This window comes from Fistularia commersonii, chromosome 36 (genome assembly GCF_037954325.1).
Source record: "Fistularia commersonii isolate RoL2024-O1a breed Wild chromosome 36, RoL_Fcom_v1.0, whole genome shotgun sequence".
Taxonomy (NCBI): Eukaryota; Metazoa; Chordata; class Actinopteri; order Syngnathiformes; family Fistulariidae; genus Fistularia; species Fistularia commersonii.
In genome coordinates, this window is record NC_141319.1 from 5,711,776 (window position 1) to 5,738,488 (window position 26,713).

At 47.0% G+C, this 26,713-nt stretch overlaps 2 protein-coding genes and 1 long non-coding RNA gene across 3 annotated transcripts in view; 1 reads left to right on the forward strand and 2 right to left on the reverse strand.

Moving 5' to 3' along the window:
- The first annotated feature begins 482 nt into the window (after nucleotides 1-482).
- Nucleotides 483-7,766, forward strand: gpr63 (G protein-coupled receptor 63). Its single transcript, XM_086142987.1, has 2 exons — nucleotides 483-608; nucleotides 6,415-7,766. The coding sequence occupies exon 2, from the start codon at nucleotides 6,611-6,613 to the stop codon at nucleotides 7,727-7,729; it is 1,119 nt and encodes a 372-aa protein (XP_085999113.1). The 5' UTR covers nucleotides 483-608; nucleotides 6,415-6,610; the 3' UTR covers nucleotides 7,730-7,766.
- Nucleotides 7,767-13,353: 5,587 nt separating this feature from the next.
- ufl1 (UFM1-specific ligase 1) lies at nucleotides 13,354-25,632 on the reverse strand. The gene is made up of 19 exons (XM_086143404.1): nucleotides 25,425-25,632; nucleotides 25,104-25,249; nucleotides 24,986-25,014; nucleotides 23,219-23,316; nucleotides 21,338-21,452; nucleotides 21,077-21,207; nucleotides 20,929-20,987; nucleotides 20,707-20,853; nucleotides 19,197-19,372; nucleotides 18,947-19,126; nucleotides 18,720-18,846; nucleotides 18,505-18,627; nucleotides 16,182-16,302; nucleotides 15,930-16,096; nucleotides 15,713-15,843; nucleotides 15,561-15,641; nucleotides 15,399-15,484; nucleotides 15,148-15,328; nucleotides 13,354-13,699 (listed from the first exon to the last, which is right to left on the reverse strand). The coding sequence occupies exons 1-19, from the start codon at nucleotides 25,499-25,501 to the stop codon at nucleotides 13,508-13,510; spliced, it is 2,367 nt and encodes a 788-aa protein (XP_085999530.1). The 5' UTR covers nucleotides 25,502-25,632; the 3' UTR covers nucleotides 13,354-13,507.
- Nucleotides 25,633-26,297: 665 nt separating this feature from the next.
- Nucleotides 26,298-26,713, reverse strand: part of LOC147213422 (uncharacterized) — a 186,034-nt gene continuing 185,618 nt past the window's right edge. The window contains exon 5 of the long non-coding RNA XR_015104506.1: nucleotides 26,298-26,348. This is a non-coding gene — a long non-coding RNA (uncharacterized LOC147213422). The remainder of the gene's footprint in view (nucleotides 26,349-26,713) is intronic.

Consider the following 26,713-nt stretch of genomic DNA (forward strand, 5'->3'; position numbering starts at 1 on the left):
TAAATCAATGTCAAGCTTGTTTAATGATTGACGAGTTTCATACATTTTGAATATATGCCTCTATGGGGTAAATGGTCTGTCCCGCACAGTTTCATAAAGAGTACAAAAGTAATGTAGCGATGTCTAATAAAAGCGCGTCATTTGAGGAAAGCGTAATGTATTTTCACTTTGAAAGTTCAAACCGGAAGTGGAATTCGTGTGTCAACCCGAATTGTCGCAGGTGAGGACAGCGAACACACTGTGGCTCCGGCAGGAATCACGGCTACATCTGGCCGGCCGCGGTTCGGAGGCGCGACCCGGGCGGAGAGCTTCGAACAAACGGGTCAAATGTGGCTTTCACCCCGGTTTCAGCTGTGTTGGCGGCGGCGGCGGCGGCAACGGCACCGGCTGCCCCGCTTTTTGTAGAAATCGACCCCTCCACCCCCCAACAAGCACCTCCTAGGAACCGGCGGGGGCCGTTCGGGAGCTTCACCGGCCTCCGCGTCCGCCGGGGGAGGGAACTATCGCGCCGTGTTTTCGGCGAGGAGAGACCCGGCACCGGCGGGAGGGATGCCTCGCTTGGACCCCTGAGCTTCGGTCCACCCACCTCTCCCTGGAGATCGCAACAGGTAGGGTATTGGGTTAAACAAAAGAAACGTGGTTAAACGATTAATTAAAACGGCTTCGGTCGACCACAGAACACCCGCCGACCTCGTCCCCTTCCGCCGGGAGCCGAATCCTCCACGGACCCGATGAATCACCGCCTGTTCGCACCCATTCCGGCGGCACAACAACCCAGAAAACCGAGGCCGGTAAAACAACCGGCGTTTGTCTTAAACTCCCCGGTTCTGTGTTTCAACCCTCCGTTTCTGTGCTCGTTCAGGATAAAAGAGCCGAAAGGGAACATTGGGCGAATCTGCCGGTGTTTGTAGACACCTAGCCGGCTAAACATCCCCGCCTCGTCGGTGGGATCCGGCAGCAAACATCCCAGAGGGAGGGAGGGGGGGGGGTTGTTTGTAGCTATGGTGAATTATCTGTTGTTTTTTTTTTCCAAAGTCTGTTTTTCTTTTTATTTAAATTGACCCCGTTGTGCTTAAACAAACAATCAAACAGGAAAACTAGCGAACAAACAGGAAAACTAGCAAACAAACAGTGAAGCTAGCAAACAAACAGTGAAGCTAGCAAACAAACAGTGAAGCTAGCAAACAAACAGTGAAGCTAGCAAACAAACAGGAAAACTAGCAAAAAAATCAGGAAAACTAGCAAAAAAATCAGGAAAACCGGCAAACAGAAATAGTAAAGCTAGTCAACAAACAGAAAACTAGCAAAAAAAACAACAACAGGAAAACAGGCAAAAAAACAGGAAAACTAGCAAAAAAACAGGAAACTTAGCAAACAACTGTAAAACTAGCGAACATACAGGAAACTTAACAAAAAAAATCGTAAAACTAGCAAACAAGCAGTTTCGCGCCACTTCTTCATGTGGCCAAATCGTGTAATGTCAGGAGCACACAGTGATTTATTCATCTTTACTTTGATTTCTCTAATAAGTTTTGTGATTGTATATTGCAGCCTTTTGGATGTTGTGCATCTTTTGTTGCCACTCTTGTGCCAATGTATCCTGTGGCAATTACAGTCCAGGACTATAGGTTGTGCTTTCTCTGTAGCACCACTAAAGTGATGTGTATGTGCTTCCATTTGGGTTTTTTGCAAGTGAAGAAAGCAAAACATCAAAGTTACGGCAACTCTCAGACTGGTGGAGTTGCAGATGGAGCAGGTTCTGTTCTATTAGTCCCCAAAGCACGACTCGGCCTTCGACCACCCTTATGAGCAATGGAAGGAAACTCTTTCAAGCATTGTGCTTGCATATTTTCTGATGTCACCGAACATCAACATTTTAACCACCTCAACCTAAATAGTATCTTCCCCATCAGGCGAGCATGTGTGTGTATATGTTTGCCTCGACTTTGCCATTAAAAATCCAGCAGACCTCTCGGACTCTGCAGCCCGACACGAAAAAACTCCCCGTCACGTCGGCTCTGCATTCCAAGCCGTCTCCTCGGACAGCCGTGCTCGTTCCTGCCGACGTCCTTACAGCACATTAACTCACTGCTCTGCCTTCCCTCCCAATCCTCCGTGACGTCGACACAGCGGCACACATCCGTCCGCCGCTTAGAAGTTCGTCTTTTGCAGTGTCGCACAGAGAGAACCACGTAAGGTCTCCACCTACGACGTTTGGCTCATTAATGCTTACCGTTAAATAAGCCTTCTGTGTGTTCTGTTTTTTTCGGGGTGTTTGCGGATGCGTAGCCAAACGGAGCAGTACCACTGGACATCGTGGTGGGCGGTATCGCTTCGGCATGTTCAAGAGCAACAAAACGACCTCAAGTCAACATGGCGTCAGTATAGCCAAAGAGAAGAACTTAGTGGCCTATCCCTTTGCCTCTTTTAGAAATGTACGTTATCACTTGCTCTATTTGTTATTGCCTGAAACAGAACCCGTGAACTTGGAAGTAAACGCTGAGTATTCCTTCACAGCCATGGCAACACGTGGGCAGTGACGTTTTGTCTTTTGAGTCCAATGTAGCAGTTTATATACGTAATGTGAGCGTAAATGAGCTAAATGTTGTCAAGATTGAGCTTCGATGATTTCAGGGCCAGGATGTCATTGAATAACAACCCCCCCCCCCCCAATCGTATAAAATCCTAACAATGAAATATAAATTAAGACAAATGTAATCACACTTAACATTTTTAGCAGCTTTGGTACGAGTTCATAGAAAGGTCACTTCTCCTCTGACCCGTTTTCGGTCGCAGCTGCATTCAGAAGCCTGTCGAAAACAATCAGATATCATGAGAATACATTCCTTGTTGTGCTGAAGACCCACATATTTCTTTTGCTTATGGTTAAAAGCTGACGTTTTGATTTCACAGAGCAAAGCAGATGCCACGATAAAGCTTGTCTCAATGTTAATAACAATTTCTCAATTACTGAAATGATATGAAATAGCAATAATTGTATTGCATTTTGTTTCATTATTTTACAGTATTTACTGATGATGTTTAATTCAAAAGGTAGATGTCTCTATATCAGTAGATGGTCAAAAGCTGTTTATATCCGTTTGAAATGAGACGCTGCTCTCAGATGTTCCCGGTGACACGGGCAAATTTAATGTGAACACCTCGGTCTAAACGTGCACAAAAGAAGGGCAGAAATGCACCGCTGAACAGTTTGAGGTTGCAACGTGCGGCTGAAAGCCCTCGTCTTATTTGCATGACTATGTTACCACATATTTAAAGAATTCCCTGCCTTTCGGCGCCTCGAGGGCCCGATCACCCATTTCACTGCAGCTTGACTTGATTGCCCGAAGGCTGAAGTGGCCGCTTTTTTTTTTTTTTTTTTTTTCTTTTTTCCTCTCGCGTCTGGGCTCACTCGGCCCGGGGAGGAGGCGAGAGATGTGGCAGGGCCGCTTTCTCTCCGAAGACGTGGAGTGTCAGGTGCCGTGATCCCAGAGAGAGCGTGACGCCAATGCGGCAGGAAGTAAGCCGAGGTGAAGCCGGCTCCTTGTTTGCTCTGATTCAGCGGCCCTTTATTGTCGTGAAGCGGCGGTTAACAGCCGCAGACAATAACACCCACCTTTTGCCGTATGATTACCACTTCCACTGCCGGGCGGAGGGTTTTATCTCCTCGCCTCGGCTTTTTCCTCTCCCGACTGTCTCGGCGACATGTGATAACATTGTCTGCAGAGAGTCTGCATATCCAGGAATTACACCGGGCCGCTGACCTGTTGTGGGCAGCTTTTTTTTTTTTTTTTTTTTTTAATGCCTGCACTGCCCTCCGTCTCCCTGAACCACATTTGCTTATTTTCGACAGCGGGGGCCGCGTGGAGACCAGGAACAGGGGGCTCGCCGACCGCTGCGTGATGAATAGCGGGCGTTCTGAACTCAAACAGGGTTGAGTGTTCGCACAAGCGATAAGCCCTTTCATTGTTTTTTTTTTTTTCTGTTTGTTTTAATGCGGTAAATGACTTTGGTTAAACACCGGCTGAAGACGGTAGCCGGACAAAAGGGGACGTTTTAGAGGGGTTGTTTTTCCCTCCTTTGCTGACGTTTCCTCCCATAGTGGAATACTATGCGGTCATGTTTTTGTGCTCTTACGGGAATAGTTGTCTTGTCCATGGAGTCACGGCTACCGTTTCCTATCTCCCTCAGTGGAGGACGAGCTAGAAGATATACATGTATCTGGACAAATTAACAAGTCCATTTAAAAAGGTCGACGCAAAAGTAAAAGCGATTCGATAACAGAAGGAAACCCCAACACGAGCACAAAAGGATTTGCAGTCGTATGAAAAAGTTTGGGCACCCATTTTCACGCTTTTCCTTTATTAATCAAATTTTACTCCGGCGTTCATGCAGAGGAACAAGTACAGCGTTCTGGAACGGCCATCTCAGTCCCCAGACCTGAATATTATTGAAAATCTGTGGTGTGATTTAAAGCGGGCTGTCCGTGCTCGGAAACCATCAAACCCGACTGAACTGGAGATGTTTTGTAAAGAAGAATGGTCAAAAATACCTTCAACCAGAATCCAGACCCTCATTGGAAGCTATAGGAAGCGTTTAGAGGCTGTTATTTCTGCAAAAGGAGGATCCAGTAAATATTGATCTACTTCTTCTGTTGGAGTGCCCAAATTTATGCACCTGCCTACTTTTGTTGAAGTAATTATTGCTCACTTTCTGTAAATCCTATAAACTTCATTTCACTTCTCAAATATCACTGTGTTTTTCTGCTATATGATATATTATCCCAACAACCAATGATTTCTAAAGGAAAATCTTGAAAATGATCAGGGGTGCCCAAACCTTTTCATACCACTGTATTTCCTCGCCGATAACCAAAGATAAAACACGAGCCAATCTGACTGTTACAGTGCCGTCAGAAAACTAAACCTTAAAACTCATTTCAAAAAATAAAAAAAACAATACCGAGGACCAAAATACTAAGAGTAGCCAGGATTTCATCTTGATACCGAACGCACTTTATAAAATCAAAATCAGCCCAGACGGGTGGCAGTGCATCTGTAGACACTGAGAACAGTGGTCATGTTTCCAGAACTGTGACTTTCAAGGAAAAATGAAAAAGTAACTTTGCAATTTAGTTCTTGCTTCAAAATTTGGAATTGTTAGTGATTGTTAAAACGATCGTTTCTTATTTGCATAAAAAAAGCACAAAAATAGAACAAAAAAAAAAAACGGGTGAAATAAAAAAGATTGATTTAATAACCAGAATAGCCACTATTAGCCTTGTAATCATTGGGTATACATTCAGAGACTTAGAATATTGTGATAAAGTTCTTTATCTCCTGTAATGCAATTACAAAAACAAAAATGTCATACATTCTGGATTCACTACAAATGAACTGAAATATTGCAAGCCTTTTATTATTTTAATATTGCTGATTATGGCTTACATCTTAAGAAAACTCAAAAATCCTATCTCAAAATATTAGAATATGATGAAAAAGTAATTTTTTTGTTTTTTTAATTGCATTACAGAAGATAAAGAACTTTATCACGATATTCTAATTTTCTGAGACAGTCCTGTTAATTGTTGTGGCCAATTTTCCTACAGTGACAAGATTTTCTCTTTTAACTCAACAATATTTTTAGGGTGTAATTTCATCAATTTTTTTTATAATATGCATTCATAGTATTAGTTTGTCACGGATATTTTTGATATATTTTTTTTATATTATTTTTTTATAATTTACCTGTTTACCTCCTTTGCACAAAGGAAATATTTGGACTTAGTGTTACTTGTAGGTCATGATTTTACCGGTCGAGTCACCTTGACACCAAAATTAGGCCGTATGTGACCAAAATGAGTTTGACACCCCTGATATAAATGTACCAGCATTATTTTGTATATAATCATCCACACAAAATTAAACAAAAAAGGGAGTTTCTAAATTCTGTTTTGTTTTCCATCGCTTACGTGTAACCATCCCCCCAGGTGTCACCTTTGGTTACACAAATTGTCTTTTTAGCCTCTTGAAAGTACACATGTAGAAGTAAGAAATCATTGTCGAGCGAAGCCCAGCTAACGCCGTGCTGACTCCTGCTAACGCCGTGCTAACTCCTGCTAACTCCTGCTAACTCCTGCTAACTCCTGCTAACTCCTGCTAACTCCGGACAGTCTGGAATGACGGTGCTCGGACAAAATGTTCGACGGTGTCGCTCAGTTTTCTTAGTTATCATCCAATTGGCTCGGCGTGCAACCAAAACTAAGTTGCTAGTTTTAGCGTTAGCGCGGATTCGGTGCACGAACCAACATCACCGTCGGCACGACGGGCATATTTGTTGCACTCATTCAGCTACTATTGTATTTTACTTGCGTGTCTGGTATTTTGTTTAACGCTCACCGTCTTTGTGCCTCAGGACACGGCGGCAGCGTCGACGCCGCCATCTCGCGTCCAGCCGGAAACGCCCGGATCCCGTCGAGCATGAGCCCGTCTCCGGCGATGCCCACTCAGCCGGGGGACGAACGGTTCACTCCACGGCTGCTCCTCCGCCAGAGGCCGGGGAGCCGGACCCAAACCTCCGCCGCCGACTGAACGTCACTCCGGGGCCGTCGATGGAGACCGTCTTCGGATCGAACGTGTCCCTGGGCTCCCCGACAGCGACTCCGACGGCGGCGCTTCCGCACGGCCCGCAGGGCGTCGGCCTACCTCTGCAGGTCTTCTTCTGCCTGGCCATGGCCGTGATCCTGCTGGTCGCCCTGCTCGGGAACCTGGTGGTGTGCCTGATGGTCTACCAGAGGTCCGCCATGCGCTCCGCCATCAACATCCTGCTGGCCAGCCTGGCCTTCGCCGACATGATGCTGGCCGTCCTCAACATGCCGTTCGCGCTGGTCACCATCATGACCACCACTTGGATATTCGGCCACGCGTTCTGCCGGGTCTCGGCGATGCTCTTCTGGTTCTTCGTGACGGAGGGCGTGGCCGTGCTGGTGATAATCAGCATCGACCGCTTCCTCATCATCGTCCAGAAGCAGGACAAGTTGAGCCCCCAGAGAGCCAAAGGGCTCATCGTGGTCACGTGGATCCTGGCTTTCCTCTTCACTTTCCCCCTGGCCGTCGGCGTCCCTCCCCTCCAGATCCCGCCCAGGGCCCCGCAGTGCGTCTTCAGCTACAGCGCCGAGCCCGGCTACCACGCCTACGTGCTGATCCTCACGCTGGTCTTCTTCTTCGCGCCCTTCACGGTCATGCTCTATACCTTCATGGGGATCCTCAACACCATCCGCCACAACGCCGTCCGCATCCACAGCCACCCGGACGGCATCTGCCTGAGCCAGGCCAGCAAGCTGGGCCTGCTGAGCCTCCAGAGGCCCTTCCAGATGAACGTGGACATGAGCTTCAAGACGCGTGCCTTCACCACCATCCTCATCCTCTTCTCCGTCTTCACGGTGTGCTGGGCGCCCTTCACCGCCTACAGTCTGGTCGCCACCTTCAGCGACGGCTTCCACCGCAAGGACAGCTTTTTCCAGGTCAGCACGTGGGTCCTGTGGTTGTGCTACCTCAAGTCGGCCCTCAACCCGCTCATCTACTACTGGCGGATCAAAAAGTTCCGCGACGCCTGCCTGGACCTGATGCCCAAGTACTTCAAGTTCCTCCCTCAGCTGCCGGGCAACACCAAGAGGCGCATTCAGCCGAGCGCCGTGTACGTGTGCGGAGAGCATCGCTCCATGGTTTGAAGGGAACCGTCGCTCACGGTAACGTGCTTTTTAAAAGGAAAAAAACAAAACAAAAGGACGGCGCCGCGTTAAATTCGCGGGGCCTCGATAGATTTTTAGAAAAAGGACGATATTTCTAGGTGCGTTTTAACAGAAAAGCCAGCCGTACGGCTCCCTCCTGCGTCTTTCGATGCATAGATCTTAGCAACCGTGCGATTGCGGCGTTTTTATTTGATGAATATTTTCACACACGCTTCTCATCACGACACGTCAGATGTGTAGAAAAATGTTGCGTCACGACGAGTATCGCAGGGAAAAGGCACCCGATACAAAGTAAAGCGTCAGAGCCCCCCGACCTCACTGCGTTAACTCTTGCACTAAGATAGGCTTTTATTCTGGACTACTGACTTACAGATGATATATTTTTCTTACCTTTATTCCATCAAATTGTAACTCTTCCTCCCGCCTGGCCTTCTCAGAAGCGCCGCTCCGTCCTCCTGCTCACCACTAGATGGCAGCGCCGCTCAGGGCCAGAGCGCCGCAGGAACCAACCGCTCTCAAATATTGAGCGAACGTTGCTTTTCCGTACGTTTTCTCACACGCCGTCACATTTTAACGGCCCGTTTCCGGTCTCCCTGCCGTCGACCAAAAAGCCCCCCTTTTTTTTTTTTAACTGTTTTACAAAAGACTGAGCCATTTTCCTCCTCATAGATCAGACTGTGACGACTCCAGACTGCTTTTTTTTTAATATATAAAAAAGGAAAACATGGCGGTTTTGAAGATTTACCGTTTGTCTTGTACGTTTTCCTCTTCAACCGGCCATCAGCCGAAGAGCAAAGATAATCCAGAACAGTTTTCAAATTTAATTCTAGTGTGTGTGTGACGTGTGTGTGTGTATAAATATAGCATCCAGCCTTCCCTGGAATTCTACACTTGTGTTTCTTCTCCCCATTATTTGTCATTTTCAGTCCAATGGGATCTGTATTTATTAAATGTGGACGTGTGTTAGAGAGAATTAGGAGAATTTTAGTAATCTTATCGATCATCCTGATGATTAATCCAGCGATCCTATCAAGAATCGCGGCCTTCGGCGGTTTGCAGACGCTTCCTGTTGAGGCGCTGCAACATTGCGGAGCGCTAATGCCATTTTATGCTAAACGCACCGTACTGTGAGCGTTTGGGTTTAGCGCAGAGCGCTTCTGTACTTCGGACGCTCCACGGCGTCGGCCTGGCGGTGCAGCTTCCCTTTGCTCCTCGCTGCTTTCGGCTTCCTTCACGTCAGAAGCATAAGCTAGCTTCAGCTAAAGCGGTCGCGTTGTGAAAAAGAGATAACCAGAGGGACTAAACAGTCATTTCGTAGCTAACGATCGCCGCCTCGGGTAATTTCAGTAATCGAATGATTCGAGGCGAGGAATAGTTTCAGTCCCAGCGCGAATTGGAAAATACAAAGCGCGCACACTTGTTATCTCCCGACGCCCCGTCTCCATCAGCACCAGCTCATCCTCTCTTTTTCCGTCCCATTTGTTGGTCCGGGGAGAGAAAATGGCAGAAAATGGCTCAGTCTGGCGCGGAGCTGTAACCCTCAACGTTTTTGTCCGGGGTTTCAAAGGATTTAATGCCGTCCCGCAGCAGCCGTCAGATCAGAAATCACACCTTTAACAGGCTCCGCCGGCATACCGTGTTTTTTGTTTTCCTCTCTTTGTTTACGAGGAGATGAAAGAAGCAGCGCGACGGGAGGACGACGGCGAACGCAAACAAGCACGAAAGCTCATTTATTCTCAACGGTTAATCAGCATAAACGTGGAGCCTTCTGCAGAACGTGCGGGTTTTCGGGGAGTTCGCGGACGCGTAGCCAAACCGAGCGGTACCATCGGGGGTCACGGGGTCGCGCTGTACGCTCAAGTCCAGCAGGCTGAAGGACCAGAAGACAATGTGGCGTCTGTGTCGACCCGACGCCGCCGTCCACCCGTTTCTTAGAATGAACACGATCGCCAGCTTCTCCGCCGTTTTCGATATCGTCCGAAACGGCTCCTCGGGACCCGGAAGGGAACTCCTCGGACGTCAGAGATGCTAATATGACAGTTTACTCGTATCGTTTTTTAATCCCAGAACAAGATCAGAAGCACAGAGACTTTAGTCGATCATATATTTCCTCCCCCTGCGCTTGTAAACCTCTGGGTTTGTTTCCTGCAGCGGCTCAGGTCGCTCTCGCCGGTCCGCCTCCTGGCGTTCGCACTGCGGCAAGATATTGGAATAAATTAAAAAGCAAAAAAAAAAAAAAAAAACCCCACTGACTAAAGTCGGACTTAAAAAAATCATGCTTTTTTTTTTTTTTCAAAGACGCTGCAGTCGCATGAAACTTACTTCATCAGATCGGAGCCCGAAGCCTCGTCGTCGTCTTCTTTCCTCGCCTTCGTCCCGTCGTGACCCAAGCTGGGTGGAAAACCCTCACCTGGTTTCGGTTCAGTTTGTCGCGTCATTCGCCCCCTCGCTAAAAAAAAAATAGTGAAAATCAGAAAATTGGATTTTCCGATCAGGATCAGGAACCAAAACCCGAACGAGCGCGATAGATCGACCCCATCTCGCCGAATACCCGATGAAGTTCGCGCTTTTATACGACCGAGTCTTTAGTTTGTCGTTTTCCTGCGCGTGAATATAACCGGGGGTTTGATTTTTACCTTCATTCACTCGCTGCAGAATCCCCTCGAATCACGGCAATCCTGAGTTTTGCTCAGGCGTTTATTTTAATTGTCGGCGTGACGTTTCCGCCTCACCTGATGGTTAAAGGCTCGTTTATGCTCAGGTTTACTTTCATAAATAGACACATCCTGCCTGTGTGTGTTTAACACTGCTGTTTAAAAGAATAAAATAAAATAAGGGGAAATTCCTTTGTCACAGCGGCGTAACAGTTATAATATCAAAAATAAATGTGAAAAAAAAAAATAGAAATAGAAACGCAGAAGATAGGAGGACAGAAAATATCAGCGGAGTTAGCAGTTAGCATTCAGGTTTAGCCATGCATCCACCAGAGAGCAGTGCAGAGCTACGTTTCGGACGAGGAGATGTAAAATGAAGCAGCGACGTAGCAGGGACGCAGAGGAGGCTGGACGTCCAGCATAAATGATCCTTGAGGCTGATCGATCGACTGATTGATCGAGCGCGAGCACGTGAACGCAACGCTAGACTTCATCCTCCGCGACAAAGCCGCTCCGGCCGCATCCATTAGCCCAATGTTTACGTTCTCCTAAAACTCAACGCTGAATTTTAACGCAAAGCACGGACTTCAACGAATCGTCCCGACACGTGCGACAGTAATGACGATTTTCCAGGGTTGTAATAATAATTATTATTCTAATAATAATGCGCCAGCACACGACATGTTGTATAATTTATTTTTAAAGATGATTAATCCACATAGTGAGGCTGGGGAAAAAAAAAAAGATATGAAAACACAGGTGACACAGGGTTAGATTTTAAGGCCTTTACGTCTTCTGGAGAAACGAAAACTTTGTTGTGTATAAAGACACGCAAAAGGTTAGTAATTCTTGGAAAAATTTATTTTGTGTGTGTGTGTGTGTGTGGTTTTTCTGAATATTTGTAAGTTATAACAAGATCACAGTTCGCTGAAATACGCCTGTTCTTGCCACTGATTTTAAAAGCTGTGTGTGTTTTTTTAATGAGTAGATTTATTTTTTATTTTGTACCCAGCCTGTAAATTTAAACAGCTTTAGTGGAAATCCGTGTGTGTGTGTGTGTGTATGCGTGTGTGTTTGTTGTCACGTGACGGTCCTGGACGTGCCTCCCGATTAGTCCGTTTGCAAGTCGGAAAGCTGCTAATACACACCTGGTGAGAATGTGCAATTACAGTGAACTGTACCGTTTGAATGTAATAAAAAGACGTGAAACATTTCTTACCTTGGTAAATAACGACTCTGTCGTGTGTTTTGTGCGCGAATCGTGAACTTCTGGTACCCGGAAGCAGCTGATTCTTAAAATTTAGTGTTTTTGTTGTTAGTTAGGGCCTCCTTTGCTAAATGCTAAAAAAGTTAGCATTCGGTAAGTTCAATATAACCAGTTTACCGACTTGTTTTTTAAGGAGGACGAGGATTATCGCCGAGAAGAACCCGTGAGAAGCGAAATGTGAGAGAAGAAAAGTCAAAGTGCTTCAATAAAAAAAGTTTGCAACATTTGTTTTCCAAATTACTTTGTGATTCATTGTTACTGAAACTTTGAAAACACGATTTAGCTTTCGTTCATGTGGTCGGCTTATATTCACTCAGTAGCCATCAGCCACTCGCTGCCTGCGGCGTTCAGTTCCTGACTCACCTGGACTAAAGATTCAAGAAATGATATAAACCAAATAAACCAAACCAAATAAGAACCAAATAAGGAATCGCAAGTATTCTTTTTCAATGTCGCTGTTCTCTAAGGGACATACGACAGCCAATCATCTCCCTCCATCTAACCCTATCACCTGTATCCTCTTTATCCAAGCACAAACTCCATATCCTATTTCACGAATATTAAATACCTTATTTCCTCCTCTTGACCAATGAGAGCCAAGACTCATTTGCATAAAACCCCTCCTGCGTAGTGGGGTTTAGTCAGCGAAGGCAGTTATCTGAGTCCACGGCTTTTTTTTCCGGTGTCTCTACTAACTCGGGAGTTAGTTGCATCAACTAACTCCGATCATCGCGTTGAATTGGATTGGGAGTTAGTTAATTCACTGAATTGGGCCCTTCGGAGCGAAAAGATTGAAATCAGTGAATTCAGACACGCCCACTGCCACGCCCCCGGCTCCTGATTGGTCGAGAGGCGGGGCTTAACCGGGCCACGCCCCCCCGATTCCAGTTGATTGACAGGTCAAAAAACCCGCTGCACGTGTCGGGTCTGAGATTTATTCTGCTTGTTTTTACGCTGGTGCTGACCTCAGACAGGTATTTGCATGCGATGCCAGTATCCAGGATGTGGATTTATCTCTTGGCACACACACACACACACACACACACACAGTGTAAGGTTTTTTGTGGAGGAGAATCTTGAGGTATAGTTCCACTGCAAGGCTTGGGGGAAATCATCCATGTAGTCATGCCTACATGCTTGGCGGGTTTAAGGCGCTCCAGCGGCGGCGATGACAGGAAGTGGGCTCCCCGGGTGGAAAGACGACTGTGCGCACACACACACACACACACACACACACACGGGGACCGAGCTAATTGTTGCGGAGGTGTAAGAACGTCAGCGGGTTCTCTGGGGGATCTGCTTGCAAGAGGCATCCCAACAAGGCGGCTTAACTTTAAGTTTAACACCAACCGATCCATCCGTTGTCTGATTTTGCATCAATATTCATGTGTTGGTTCGTTACATTGATTCCTGAAAGATGCTAAATGACGAAATACGTTTAAATCAAGTAAGAAAAAAGGAAAGCCTGAAGAGAACAATAACAATCTGCTGCCAACTGTCACGGTTGCTAGGCGACAGCGGCGCGGCATCTTGACGTCAAACAGGAAATCCTCTACGGGGGTAAAAAAAAAAAAAAAAAAGACACCCCGATTGATGAGCGGAAGCTTTTCGTACTCTTAGCGACACACAAACACATGTGAGCACGTGCACGCTCGCGAGGGTTGGAAGGAAAAACTTGGGAGTGAGAGGTGATTTCATTATTTTATTAAACGCATCGGAATTCCACCCTCACTGAGGATTTTTCTCGTCGACCGGGGGGGGGGGGGTCGGGGGACATCCCATAATGGAATCGAAATCATCATTTCTGGTTGAACACGTGGATCTGGAGACCCGCCGTCACTCCTCGGAGGCCAGTCTCTGGGACAGGACCAGATCCTTGATCTGCGGCGTCAGCGCCGCCAGCTGAGCCCGAAGGCTCCTGGCCTCGTCGTCGGCCTCGGCTTCCTCCTCCTGCTGCTTTCCACCTCCTCGGCCGACCAGCTGCTTCACTACCAGGCCCTGGTAGGTGGACAGCAGCTGCTGCTTTTCCTGCGGTGTGGAGAAAAAAAAAAACCCACAAAGGTCTGTTTGATCTGGCGGGGAAGCTTGACCACGTTATGTCTGGAAGTTAAACTGACGTCCTGGAGGTTCTACGTTTGACCTCATTTAAATCATCTGCTCCGACGGAGAGAAAGGGCACCACAGATGCAGTATTTGCTTTGAGAATGCTAATAGAGAAGGTCAGAGAAGGTCAGAGGGAGCTGAATTGCACTTTTGTAGATCTAGAAAAAGGTGCTGAGAGAGGAACTCTGGTATTGTATGAGGATATCTGGAGTGACGGAGAAGTATGTTAGAGTGGTGCAGGACATGTATGCTCAGTCAGACAGTGGTGCAATGTGCTGTAGGGGTTACAGAAAAGTTCAAAATGAAGGTGGGACTCCAGGGATCAGGGATCACCTCTGGTGACGGAGAAGGTTAGACAGGAATCGCCATGGACCATGATGTTTGCAGATGATGTTGTGATCTCTAGTGAGAGCAGGGAACAGGTTGTGGAAAATCTAGGGAGGTGGAGGTATGCTCTGGAAAGGAGAGGAATGACGGTTCGTCCCATCATACCGTATGTGTGTGAATGACAGGAACCTGGGTGGAGTGGTGAGGGTACAGGGAGTGGAGATCAAGAAGTTGGAGGATTTCAAGTACTGAGGGTCCAGAGTGAAGGAGAGTGTAAAAAAAAAAGGTGAAGAAACGGGTTCAAGCGAGTTGGAACGGGTGGAGAAAAGTCTCAGGGGTACTATGAGGTAGAAGACTATCAGCCAGAATGAAAGGAAAGGTGGTGAGACCAGCGAGGTCCAGACCTCTGAGGAGCTCGCAGAGATGAAGATGCTGAGGTTCTCTTTGGGAGTGACCAGGATGGAGAGGATCAGGAATGAGTCCATCAGAGGGACGGCACATGTTAGATGTTTGGTAGAGAAGGTCAGAGATGGTTGGGTCATGGACAGAGGAGGGAGAGCGAATCTATTGATAGACGGATGCTGGAATTGGAGGTCTAGAGGAAGACCAGAGAGAAGATTTATGGACACCGTGAGAGAGGACATGAAGGTAGTTGGTGTGAGAGAGGATATGAAGGTAGTTGGTGTGAGAGAGGATATGAAGGTAGTTGGTGTGGTCCCCTGAAGGGAAAAGCTGGAAGGAGAAGAAGCTCTGATGGAGGACTGAGATGGTCTGGACAGAGCTGGGCGGTGAGATATTGGTAGAAGGATGCGGAGGTTGGAGGTCTGGAGGAAAACCAGGGAGGAGGTTTACGTATGGAGGGAAAGATGAGATTCAGTCCAAAGATTCGAATAATTAACGCAGGCGATTCGGGAACTGAGCGGTCGGACGGAGGCGGATGATTGGCCGCGGCCTCGAGGACCAGAGAGGAGGTTCACGGCCGGAGGGTTAGACGGAGGGAGCCGATTGGCCGAGCCGACGGGGGCGGGGCTGGGGGCGGGGCTTACCGCGGGGATCCGGCCGGCGAGGGTGCCGATGATCTGCGGCACGCAGCGTCCCGGGGCGTGCAGCATGCAGTGGGTGCTGGCCTGGAACAGCAGCACGCTGGCGAGGTGGAGCACCAGCGCCGGTTCCTCGGCCTCCTTCAGCTGCTCGCCGAGCGTCTGCCGGTGCACGAACAGCACCTGCCTGGAGAAGGAGAGGCGGGAGGAGGATCAACGCCGCGTCACGCCTCAAGCGCCGAGCGAGGAACGCTTACCTCTCCTTCTTCTTGTCGCCCTTCTTCAGCATGACGCCGCACACCTCGGCGCAGACCTCCAGGTTGGTCAGGAAGTCCTCGATGGTCTGAGGGGAAGGAGACGAGAAGGTGTGAGCTGGAGGGGAGCTTCTCGCGTCCGGAGCTATGAGGAAGGACACCCACTTTGCCGTTCAGACAGTTGTGGAGCTTCATCAGGGGCGCTTTGGTCTCGTCCGGAAGTTTCCCCAAGATCTTCGCGCGCACCTGAAGGCGACACGACCGCGTTTAGAAGACGCGAGCGCAGAACGCGCGGCGGGCGGCGGGCTTCTCCTGACCTCCGCGGAGATGGTGGCGGGGTTCTCCACCGACATCATCAGGTCGGCAGCCAGGAAGTTGACCAGGATGTTGGCGACGTCGGTGCACAGGGTCTTCAGGACGTGCTTGGCGATGAGGACCTGGGTCTCCTCTGCGGGCGAACGCCTCCAGATGTTTCCACGCGACTTCACGTTTCACAAATCTTCCGACTCCTTCCACGCGCGTCGACCGACTCACCCGAGAAGAACTTGGCGCCCTTTTCGAAGAGCCTGATGTTGTTGTACAGGTTGGTGATCTCCTCCTGCAGGTCCTTGACGCTCTTCTTCTTGCTGGCTCCGGACGGCGAGCTGCTGGAGGACAGGAAGACGCTCCGCAGGACCTCCTGGTAGGTCTTGTTCAAGGGTCTGCGCGGGGTGACATGTTTTTATTCTCCATGTTCAGCAGAAGAATCGGAGCGGGACGGAAAAAAAACAACAAAACAAGCCTTACCGAAGCAGATGGTGCGCCAGCTCGGAGAGGACGTCTTCCGGACAGTCGCTCAGACGCTTCTGCAGGACCTCCTCGATCTCCTCCGCCGGCAGGAAGGAGGCCTCGGCCTGTTTGCCGCGGTCTGACCGGGAGGAAGAGCGAAGGAGTCGGACGGCGGCTTTGTCTCGAGCGGCGGGAAGTAAAACAAAGTGAAATGGCGGAGAAACGCCGAGAGAGAAGCCGCTTTCGGATTCGTCCATCGTTTAAACCGCTCGTCCTGAACTCGGATCACGTATGGAGACAAACAAGCGTCCGCAAGTCCGAATTAAAATATACAGTAATTAATAACGCTCATGTTATAGTATATAAATACAGAGTGATTTGGTGCTGATTTTTTGCATAATATTGCACATTTTTGTGAAGTCACATGTTTTTATATGGTTTTATATCTATTTATATTGCTTTAGTAACTATTAAGTTAATTGAATTTACCAAAACAAGAGATGTTGCTCCTTTAACAGTTAAGACCATTTATATTTCATTGTATTTCTTATTCTCCCTCCTTCCTACTATTATCTATTACTGTTATGTTTTTTACTCGAAACTCTGGCACAACAATTTCCTTTGGGATAAATAAAGTTGTTCTCATCTCATCTCATCATATATATATATATATAAATTTTATTATCTTTTTTTCTTTTTCATTTTATATATCGATTTTATTTATTTATTATTCATTACTTTTTTTAATTTTTATTTTATTTATTCATTTTACTTTACTCTTGATTACTTGATTACTCTTGACTTTACTCTTTACTTCTCAACTTTGACTTGTTTTTGGACTTGGACTTGTTTTAAGGACTTTATATCCCCGTTGGATCAGTGTGTGTGTTTACACTTTCTCTTGGAGTGTGACTCCAAATACATTAGATTTCCATTGATCACTTTTGTGCGATTTTGTTGTCAGCACGTTCAACTATGTAAAGAATAAAGTATTTAATAAGAATATTTCATTCATTCAGATCTAGGATGTGGTATTTTAGCGGTCCCTTTATTATTTTGAGCAGTGTATATCATTTATTATTTATTGATTTTATTTAATTTTATTTTTCAGTATCAAATGGTTCAGTCAGTCAAAACTTTTTATAGTTTAAATAAGGATTTTTTTTTTTTTAATTTCAGGCAAATTGATGCATTGACACTGATAATAAAGTTATTCTTTGTTGTAAATTGACCTCTATTTCTTTCTTTTTGATTTTTTTTAACGTTAATATGGATATAATGTTATGCAGAGGAGTAGAACAATTTTATAGACAAATGATGCTATTATTATGGATACTATTAAACGACGCTATAGTGGCGGCGGAGAGTTGGGGGGATTTTTTTCTTCTTCTTAACAGAGAAACACTGACATCAAGCATGCAATCGCTCACGCTTTCACTCAAACATCATCTAGAGCAGCTGCGCCCGATACGTCGATCGCGATCTACGATGGCAAAGCGAGTGTGTGTCGATGTCATGGCGTTAAAACCTGGACGTCGGTCTCTGACGGTCGGTTTGTCCAATCGGACCTTTTCTGACACGGGCGTCACTGCACGCGTGCACATAATGGCGCGTTCTAGCATGCTAGCGAGTTAGCCTCCAATTTATGTCTTGTAAACTTATGGGTATAAAAATGAGCGGGAAGCTGGAACGAGTAAAAAGACTAAAAGGTATGACTTCCATACAGAATGGGAGGCGGACATTTTTTTTTTTTTTATCATTTTCAAAGTGCGTTGGCCTCGTCTGCCGGTCTGCCATCGCTATACCGAAAAAGGGAAATGTGAAGCGGCATTTTTAGACTGTTCATAAAAACTACAGTTGAGACTTCCCTCCAAAAAGTGAGCCGAGAAGAATAAAAGTGAAGGAACTAAAATCCAAGCTCATTTTTCTCCCAGCTAACTTCAAATATGCTGCCGACTCCATTCAAGGCATCAGAATAAGGTTTTTACCATAAAAGTGCTCTGTTGTGGCGTGCTATAAGGGTTCATGCAGTTATGCAACATCCACGAACATTAATTGCGTTAAGTCTACTCAGTAGATGTACAGATAAATATATATTCAGCATTTTTAGTGGCGGTAGATCATTTTCACCTGGTCATTTGAAAAGCAGCTCACAAGGCGCCCCTGATCTGGACACACAACCATTCACCCTCTCATTCACACCTTGTTTAGACACAAGCACTCACACCTCACACACCCCGCGGAAACATTCACCCTCTCATTCCTGGCCTTTCTCGCTGGGACGCAGAGATTGGATTTGGAGACACGGCGTTTCCCCGAGAGCAGGTTTACTGGGTCATACTTTGCTGCGAGGGTCCGTTGTCCTCGTCGCTGTCGTCGTCCTTCCTCCCTTTCTTCTTGGTCTTGCGAATGCGGATCTCCCTGGCGTTGCCGCCGCCGCCCGCCTTCACGCTGCCGCTGCCCTCTGGGACGCAGGCGGCGTGGAGACGAGGCGTGAGATGAGACTCCCGTCCGTCTGGGGACGGCGGCGGCGGCGGCGGCGGGCTTTGGACGCACCTGTGGCTTTCTTCCTGCGCTCCGCCTCCCTCTTCTCCTTCTTGGAGAGCGAGGCGTTCTCCGCCAGCAGAGACACGTGCTTCAGGTCCTCCTCCGTGATCAAGAACACCGGGTTGCTCTTCACTTCCTGCGACCAGAAAAAAAAAAAACAAACAGAAAAACCGACGGTGGAATGTGGAGTCGAAGCGTAGCGGGGGGGGGGGGGGCGTCTGCAGGGCCTTCCGCACCTTCTGGGCCTTCTGCTGCATGTCTTCATCGAACAAGGACAGGCAGCCGCCGATGAACTTCTCGCTGACGACCACGGTGCCCCCCAGCAGCCGGGCCGAGGTCTGCACGTCGGCGTTCCTCATGGCCTGCTGGATCAGCATCCCCACGTCCTCCTCCGACAGGCAGCTCGGCAGGATGGGCTGGGGAAAGAGAAAGAGAGAGGGGTCGGCGTGAGAACCGCAGGCGGCGGCGGCGGCGCGGAGGAAGCACCTGTATGTCCGTCCACGTGGCCGAGTTGACGGCCTCCTCCACCGACGCCTCCACCTGGTCCACCAGGGTCTTCCCCACGCAGGCCGCACGGAGGAACAGCAGCTTGCTGGACTTGAAGCGCTTCTTGATGTAGCCGCTGGGGTCGGGGATGCCCAGACGCGCCACGGCGTCAAACTCTACCCAAGAAGAAGAAGACGACGACTCAGGATGACTTTCGAGGAACCTGATAGACAGATTTGTTTCCAGATTTTGTGTGAAATGTGTTTTTTTTTTTTTTTTCTCCCTCATCTAGCGGTTCCAACCCGCCAGCTTCTGGAGCTTCGCGGTGGAGAGTGATGGATGCCTGGGGTTTCGCACCAGAGGACCAAGTTCCCGCTCGTTAATCAGGAAGAACGCCGACCAGAACTCCTCTGGACGCAGACTCGTCGAAATTAAAAACGCTCGTTCGTTGGTTGATGCATTGATTCCCTCCCTGTAGCGCCGATCCTGCCGCCTGGTTCAGGCGTCACGAAGAGACACACACCCGTTCGCTCTCTCTGGACAATTTAGTGTCTCCAATGAACTTCCGGTATGTGTTTGGACGGTTGGAGGAACCCGGAGAACCTGAGGACTCCACAAAGAAAGGCCTCCTGTTGGAATCAAACCGCGGACGTTCTCGCTGTGAGGCGGGGAGCGCGAACCACTGCGCCGCTATTAATTGCTATGATTGTAATGGGAAAATTATTTACCGCTAAATTGTTTGTATTTCTCACTGGAATATCTTCCTTCGATGGAAAAATCAGCTACTGTTCGTATTTCCAAAACAAATATCTTCTCGTGGACAATTGTTTGCTGATGGGCTGCTGAACTGTTCGTGTGTCTCGCGTTCATATCTTCTCTCGTGACGTACGAAGTGTGTAGAAAGAAGGAACTGCAGAATGTTTTGGAGAAAGTCCTGTACCCGGCTGCATGCCAGATAATGTCACGGCGCCCTGACTGAGGAATCGTGCCGTGGGAAGGCGGTTCGAGGGAGCGGCTGATCTGCGATGACCCGACTGGGGTCTTGCATGCAAGATAAAAGTTGCGTTATTTTACATTACATTGCATTTGACAGACGCTTTTATCCAACGAGACTTACAATAGAGGAAATAGGGACTGCAAATACACTTGCAAATACACGATGCACGGGACATATACAGAACAGTAAGCTGGGGTTGGTGACATTTTTTTTTTTTTTTTTTTTGACTGCATAGCCTAACTTGGTGCCTAACCTGATCTGGGGCATCAGCGCAGTAAAAAGTCCTGCAAGAGAACAGTTTTTACCTGTTTCTTGAAGGTTGAGAGAGATGACGCTAGTCTTGTTGCTTCCGGAAGTTTGTTCCACCACTGAGGTAGTAGAACTGAGAGCAGTTTTGCCTGAGATCGCTTAGAGCGAGCAAAAGGTACTGCTAGTGCTATTTCCCGGTTGCCCTGACTCTTCTGTGGTTTCGATTCCACGGCATTATTGACACGGGAGGGAGAGAGAACCCACCCAGGTACCCGTTCTGCTGCAGGAAGGAATCCACCCAGGCGTTCTGCGTCCTGGAGTAAATGTCAGGGATGTACACGGCTTTGTCCTGCTGCCCTCCGACCACCGTGCCCTTCAGGCGCCCCGTGTTCACCATGTCCTCCAGCACGGCTGGAACAACCAGACAGCCGTGGCGTCAGTAACGCCCCCTCCTGCTCCTGAGGAGAGCGACTCGGGGGAACTTACAGTACAGAAGATGTTCCTGGAACTCGAAAGCGCCGATTATGCTGCTGACCGGCGTCGGCCTGCGGAGAGAGCGAGGGGGTTTAGCGGCGACCGTTTAGCGGGAAAAAAAAAAAAAAAACAACACGCCGACGGTGTGAGTCGCCCCGACCTCGTGATGGCGCTGAACAGCCCTCGTATCCTGGCTTTGTGGCGAGCGACGAACGCCGGCGTGAAGATGACCCCGCGGTTGTACTGATCCATCTCGCCGTGGACGAGCCGCCCGAGGCGCTTCGACAGCTCCTGCGGGCGCGGCGGGAAAGCACGGGGCGGGTCGGCGCTCATCCCAGATCGACGGAAACAGTCGCCGGATTTTTTTTATAAATCAATCCGAGGGATTCGGGCCTGGAGTTTGGCACGCGGGCGAACCCACCTCGCTGAGGAAGTCTCCCGGGAGGTCGTAGTTTTTGCACAGCTCCGCGATGCTGATCAAGCCGGCCTCCTGGAGCTTGTCGTTCACCTCCTCAGCCAGGCGATCCAGGTAGGTGCTGCACGAAGCAGGCGATAGAGAAAGAAGAGATAGAGGGAGAAAAGCAAATAAAATATCCATAAATAAGCATTCCATCAATGCAAAATGTACCAGCTTCTCCGTTGGACACGACACCCTCAGCAGCAGGATGTCGTTGTGCAAAAATGAGAAAAGTGGACATTGCGTGTGGGGTTTTCCAAGAAACACAGACCACTTCTTAGTTGTTGTTTTAGGTTGATAAGAAACTGTACGCTCGGTGTGGATGCAGCCAGTTTGAGCGCAACTATGAGACTCGCTGGCGAAAAATACAAGAAAGTGCACGGAGAACTGAGAAGACACAACTGAGGCATGGAGTTGTCGAAATTGCACTTTTCTTAAAGAACCTCGGGTTGTTCGTCATGTATTTTTTTAAAGGAACGGTTCATTACGTATAAAGATTTTATATCATTTATCTGTTCTCCTTTACACAGGAAAACTTTGGACTTAGTGTTACTTCTAGGTAATTTCTAGGTAATTTCGCTATGATTTCACTGGTCCGGCCCCCAATTAAGCCATAATGGCCCCTGGATCGAAATGACTTTAACACCCCTGGCCTAAATAAATCTCTAAATTCATGAATTTGTTCGCTACACCGTTTATCCTGCAATCGGGGTCACAGGGAGGCTTTGGCGAGAGGCGGGGTTCACCCTGGATCGATCACACAATCATAAAAACCCTCTTAGACCTGGTTTCTGCAGATCAACTCTTACATTTACAAAACAAGCAACCATAACCTCGACCCGCCCGAAACCCTGGCGGTCACTAGAAGTGAAGAAGTTTCTTGAAAGAGGGCTGAACATCTTTCAAGTGAGGAAAATTCGAATCCGGTTGTCAAGACAAGAAGATTTTTACTGAGAACATCCACTGAGATCTTCACCTTCTAACTCACACATATCGGCAATTTAATCGCCAATTAACGTTCTGTGCATGCAGACATGGAATTTAACCAGGGTTTTTTTTTTTTTTTTGCGCAGTGAGCTGGAAGCGCCGACCACTGTGCCACAGGGGTCCGACGTTTTATTTGGAAGATAAAATTTAGTTCGGAATAGAAGTCAAATAGAAGTCAATATTAACACTAAATGTGATCCAGACCCTTTGGATGCTGCGTCATCTGGACACTTCAACACCCGTGGATGGAAACCGAGGGTCACATCAGCATAATGGTTGCCCACAAAGGGCCACGTGTAACGGTATAAATCTAACTCAATCTAACCAAATGTAATGTTAAATAAATGCTTCAAAAAGTCTGCGAACACTTTTGGGAACACATTCCGCTGCCATCGTAGTTTGGCTTTTAATTCTTGTCAAAATGCCGACGTGGATTAGACTCTTTGACAACCGACGTTGCCTCAGAACACAAAAGACAAAGCATTTTTTTCTCATACATGTATTGGCCTTCCATCTGAATCAACTCTTTACTTCCTGGACATTTAGGGATCATTTGTATTTCTCAATTCCACTTGTTGAATAGTGGGCATGAATAGTGGGAAATGAAGTTTATGGTCAACGCATGTATTTGACTTATTATTTTAAGACAATTATACCTTTTAAGATGTTCTCGCGGGCCATATTTGACCCGCAGGCCTTAAGTTTGACACGTGACGTAAACTGACACGCTGCGGTTTATCGGAATCGTCATTAAATACGCAAAAACTTCAACAATGGCTTCCGACGTCACGTCTTCAGATGGACAGACCAAAAAACACATCTCTTCACTCCGAGGTTGTCGAGACGGTTCACACGTACTCGTCGATCAGCTGCCCCAGCACCAGCTGAACGCCTTTGTCGCATCTGGCGATGTCGCTGGCTCTGCTCTCGACGTGGATCCAGTCGACGTTGATGATCTGCAAACAAATAAGAAGAGGTTTCAATCGGAATCGGCTCGACTGGCCAAATATGTTCACACAAATGAGGAATTTGGATCGACGGAAGGGAAACGATGACTGTAAGGAATACGAAGTTAAGTAACTAAGTAATCCTCCACAAGAGTAACGTGTTCAGTGAGTTAGTGCAGAGGTAAATAAATACAAATAAAAAGGTCTGTATTAAGACAGCATGGATCATAGGTGTGATAAAAGTCTGCATTTCAGTGAAGCGCTGTGCTTCAGGAGGTGATGAGCAGGTAGAGATGTTCAGTTGCTGGGCTCTTCTTCTGTGAAACATCTTCCAATCTGGATCCGGGGGGTGGACATCCTCTCTTTGTTTAAGAACGCGCTGAAAACATTTCTTTTTGAGACATTGAGCCCTTGGTCATGTTGCCACTGGCCGGGACGGGGATATCCCATGATGCACGTCTCTTGTTCCTCACACTCTTCCCATCCCGTCTGCAATTGTGTCCCTTCAAGAATGCATGATACAGTAGCAGCCTGGTATCTTCTCCCAGGTGCGAGGGCTTTCTCAGGGGATGCAGCTTGATCCACCTTCTTTTATGAATTAGGCTGTCATTGTATCATTTCAACTATTAGCATGTAGCTGTTTTAAATATCACTGATTAAGAATAAGAATAAGAACAACTTTATTTTTCCCGAGGGAAATTGTTGTGCCGGAGTTACAAGAAAAACACAACAATAGTAAATAACAGTAGAAAATTGTATAAACAGTAAAAAAAAAGGGGGGGGGGGGGATAAGAAATACAAATAAACTATAGAGCGTCTTAAGTAACAAGTGAGAGATAAGGAGTGCACAAGAGTATGAAAATGAAAAAAATATTGCACATGCAGCGGTTATGAAATGAAATATTGCAGTTATGAATATATATTCAGATAAATTATTGCAATTTAAGTGGATGAGATTTTTTTATTTTTGAGGTTTAATTTAATTTTTATTTCCTCTTCCCTCAGCCGCAGGGAATCTTCAAATCTTTGTAGTTACAGTTAACAGCTAAGACAATTTATATTTCATTTTATTTCTTATTCTTCCTCCTTTCTACTATTATCTATTATTGTTATGTTTTTACTTGAAACTCTGGCACAACAATTTCCCTCGGGAAAAATAAAGTTTCTCATCTCATCTCATTTAAGATTCTGAGATTCCCTGCGGCTGAAGGGAGAGGAATAAAAAGTCTGATAGCTTCAGACTTAGCTGACAGGACGTCAGTGTGGCGTGCAGGAGGTGATGGACATTGTCCAGGATGCTGAGGAGCTTCCTCAGCATCCTCCTCTCTGACACCTGCACACCACACTCCAGCTCCACTCCCAGGACATTACTCTGTGTCAGTCCCTCACAGCCGCAATACTCTCCTTTCTTTATCAAACTATTGTTTTCATCGCTCTCTCCCTCTTTCTACCCCAGCAGGCCGAGACAGAGGTGCCTGTTCCTGGTGGATTATTGGGTTTCTGTAAATCATCTTGAAGAATGTGGTCCAGACTGAAAGTATCAACAGACAAAATCTGATTTGACTAGTGTATGACATGGTATGTTAACTGTTGTGGGGATTTTTAATAATAACAGTGTGATGGTTTGCAGGGAAAAAGCTGCTCCTGTGTCTAGTAGTGGAGATACTGCACTGCCTACCTGCTGGAGATCCACGATGTTGATCCGCCCTGTAGGATACAATGACAGACTGTTTAAGTCCTCGATGTTGACACTAAAATTGACTTCTAGTTAAATGCGACATGGGTTTCAAACTGACCTCCGTGCACGTAAAGTTCATCCTTGATCTCCCTGGTGATCTGCGAGGGGGTGATGTACTCCTTCCCGTCAAGTGTGTGCACTACGTCCAGCTTCTTATCCTGCACTAGTTTGGCGATGATTTCGATGCAATTCCTCTCCGACAGCCTGTGAGACAATGCAATTTAAGGCGAATTTCCAAACCCCATGAGTTTTCCCTGCAACTCGGGGATTTTTTTTTATTAAGAAAGAGGAGTATCTACAGACAGAATTGCTTCAACACCAAACGATAGCATAGCGTTAGCTACGCTGCTAACCGTTAACTGTAACTCTATGAAGCTACCTTTGCACGGTGTCCGCGAACTGTGCCCTCTGGAAGTCAGCGGCAAGCCGGCGGATTTCTTCCCAGTCGGCTGCCATCGTCAAACGTGTTTTAGATATAAAAAGAAACCAGTTGTTAGTGCCTGTCCCCCCAACCCCGAAAATAGACACTAAAAAGAGCTGTCAACAATTGCTAGCACGCTAGCAAAGTAGCATCCAGCTCAAACGAACACGTCAACATCCGGTGACGTAGTTCGGCGAGTCAGAAGGACGAGAAAATACGTACGGATTAGCTATAAAAATCAATACATTTAAAATAAAATACAAACAAACAAAAAACGAACGGATGTAAAAATATCACTTTTTTCGCGTTTACTGTGTTTTTCCATATTTCTGTTCAGTTTTGAACGGTCCGGCGTGACTGAGTCCGTTTGGGTGTCACTGCGTCCTCTAGTGGCCACAATTGGAAGTGCATGCAAGGATATTAGTTATAACCCATGCAGCAGCTGGACAATGAAAGGACAAACATTTATTTAAGAAATATAGATTTTTCAAATAAATACCAAAAAAGGGCTTGAATGGGTGATGAAAGAAACAACAGAAAATAGGCAGGCATTTTGGGTCACATAGAACTCCCATCATTTTTAAGAAATACATAATTTGTTATCTATATAAATATATATACCTATATAAACCTATTTTATTCCAATATCTGTTTCCATGGTTTAATTGCATTAATATGCTTTTAAAATGCAGTATTCATCCAGATATATATTTTTTTACCTTGATTAGTCAGCGATGATATATCGTAGCAACAGGACTTGATGAATTCCTTGCAAGCTTTTCACCTCCTTGTCTGCAAAGCTTCTACAATTCTACTTAACTTTTGGGAGTTTCAGGTATTTAAGCCCTGAGAGGAACTTGACCCGAACGTGACGTGTGTGTCCTGGAACGTGAATACTCAGGGTGAAAAGACTTGTTAACACAAAGGGGAGCAGGTTGGGTCGTGCATTCATGCCAAAGAGTCAAACTGCATAAAGTGACAGATAAATGGAAGTGACACGGGCGGACTTTAATACCGCACTTCGAGGAGGAGGAGGGTGGCGCCGTCCCTGAAACGCTGAAGGTTAAAACAAGAGAAATGCTGATTTATAGAGCTGCTATTACAGCTGCTGTCAGTATCGCCACTATTTTCCACTTAATACTTGCATTTGCGCCTGGCCCGCTGCCCGAAATCCGATCGTCCCCGGGCCGGCGGACGTCTGGAGAAGGTCTTGCTATGTACATTTACACCGTTCATTAGCATGCTGT